At 34.8% G+C, this 2,267-nt stretch overlaps 1 protein-coding gene across 1 annotated transcript in view; it reads left to right on the top strand.

The window, feature by feature from the left end:
- Positions 1-2,267, top strand: part of LOC105819024 (contactin-6-like) — a 167,612-nt gene that overhangs the window by 131,252 nt on the left and 34,093 nt on the right. Inside the window, exons 5-7 of the mRNA XM_012655179.1 lie at positions 265-382; positions 1,030-1,188; positions 1,358-1,507. Coding sequence (XP_012510633.1) covers positions 265-382; positions 1,030-1,188; positions 1,358-1,507 — 427 coding nt within the window. The remainder of the gene's footprint in view (positions 1-264; positions 383-1,029; positions 1,189-1,357; positions 1,508-2,267) is intronic.

The raw sequence follows: 2,267 nt of genomic DNA, 5'->3' as shown, positions 1-2,267 counted from the left end.
CATAGATAATCACTGTTTTTGAAGCTGCATCTGTTTTTGTTTTGTTTGATTTTGTTTTATGTCTTTCATAGAAATACTTTTTTTCTAGATGTAATTACAATAAGGGGATAATAAAAGGGATCAGATATAAGAAAGCACAATGATACTGGTGTATCTTTGAATTTCAAAGCTATTTTATATTTAATATTTATCCAGCTGTAAAAATAGAACAGGACCTGCTGTGTGTGATTCTATTTTTATCCATTTCTCTCTTTCTATCTGCAGGAATCTGTTGGGGATCTGATGATAAGGAATATTCAGCTAAATCATTCAGGAAAATACCTATGCACAGTACAAACAACTCTAGAAAGTTTATCTGCTGTGGCTGATATCATTGTTAGAGGTACGCATAAATGGTGAAAAAATGATCACCTTGTTTATTCATAGTCAAAATGTTGATATCTAAATGGTAGATCTTTGAGGAACCACATCATGATAAGGAGGTGCGATAAAAATCATATAGCTTTTTTATTTTCTAAAATCCAAAACTCCAGGGTATAGGTGGTATAGATATGAATACTGAATTGAGTAGGTTTTATCTGTTTGTAATGAATGGGCAGGCTCAGCAAGCAGCGTCACTTCCTAAAACTCAGCCTTGCGTTCTGTTTATAATAAATCATTCTTGTCAGAGCAGGATCTAATCCACATACTCCTGTAGTTCTCCATATTAGTTACATTTACTTGAGTTAGATTTTGAGAGAGGAATTCAAGAGAATGATTCTCAGTTTTTGAGATTAGCTTCCTATCGGGATGATATGTAACCATCCTGTGATTGGCATTTTCTAATCTCTAAAGGAAGCATTTCTAAATTAATGTCTTATCGTGTAAGCCGAATTAATAGGACTTTATCTCTAATAATGTGCTACAAATACATTATGATCAATAAGTATTTTATTTTCTAAGCATAACAGGTAAAAATAAACCATCCTTGTCTCAAATCAATGAATTTAATTATCTCTAATATAGTCATCATAAAACACCTTTTTCAAGGTCCACCAGGTCCTCCGGAGGATGTGAAAGTCGAACACGTTTCCAGTACTACTTCTCAGCTAAGCTGGAGACCAGGCCCAGATAATAACAGTCCCATTCAAATATTTACTATTCAAACTCGGACACCATTTTCTGTGGGTTGGCAGGCTGTTGCTACAGGTTAGCTTCACAAAGTGTTTTTGGATAATTTTCTAATACTATGCTTTTTAATTTAATAAATTTTGATAAATGTAGTATAATGAATTTTTTAATAATTGTCTAATTTTATGTAATTAGTTGTTTTTGACAAATGCCAATTTAGGTGCCTTATGTGTCCTGTTCTTTTTAGTTCCAGAAATTCTCAATGGTAAGACATACAATGCAACAGTGGTTGGCTTGAGTCCTTGGGTGGAATACGAATTTCGTGTGGTTGCTGGGAACAGCATTGGGATCGGAGAACCAAGTAAACCATCAGAATTGTTAAGAACTAAAGCATCAGGTAAAGCATCAATGTCTTCTAAAAATGTGGAAGATTCTTTCTGTTATAGTTCTTAAAGAAAACAATTAAGAAATATTTTTATGGGTCTTGCAGTGTATTTGGCTCAAAATCAGAGGCAGTAAACCAATGACTCTCATTTTCCCATTTTTGTGTGCACAATGCAAGGTGTATTTCCCCCAAATAGTAGGTTCAATAAGATATGGTTGCCTATAAGCAGGCATGTCAAAATGTGAGTTTTTCGGAAGCTATGTTTATATCCCTTCTATTTTCGAGCCAAAATCCAATCAAGAATCTGTAGATTTGTAGATGCAAATGAGTTACCACTTGTTTCATTAAAATGTTGTGGCCGAGACTTAATTGAGACTCTGTTGGTGCAGTCAGCCATACATGTTCATCTATTTCTCAACTCTGACCTAGTTGCAGCTTCATTGAGCAATAGTATAAATTCTTTTCCATGCAAATGAGGTAAATCCTAAATTCATTTAACAGAAGCACTAATTGAGCATTAATTGGTTCACTGAACGGCAGAACACGAGTGGAACCTGGCTCAGAAATCATGCCTTCTTAAGCTCTTTTCAATAGGTTCCTCTATGTTCCACTCAAGTTTTCACATCCAGGGTGACATTTGATCTGCCCACTGTATGTAGTTCACAAAGGCCACATTTTCATTCAGTCACATAAATGAAGGATCACTTTGTTGTGGCTGACTTAGTTTAACAAACATGAACCACTTCAATAAAGTGTGCACAACTGTCAGATG

The sequence above is a fragment of the Propithecus coquereli genome, unplaced genomic scaffold, assembly GCF_000956105.1.
Source record: "Propithecus coquereli isolate 6110/MARCELLA unplaced genomic scaffold, Pcoq_1.0 Scaffold463, whole genome shotgun sequence".
Taxonomy (NCBI): Eukaryota; Metazoa; Chordata; class Mammalia; order Primates; family Indriidae; genus Propithecus; species Propithecus coquereli.
This window is presented reverse-complemented; position numbering and strand designations above follow the sequence as displayed.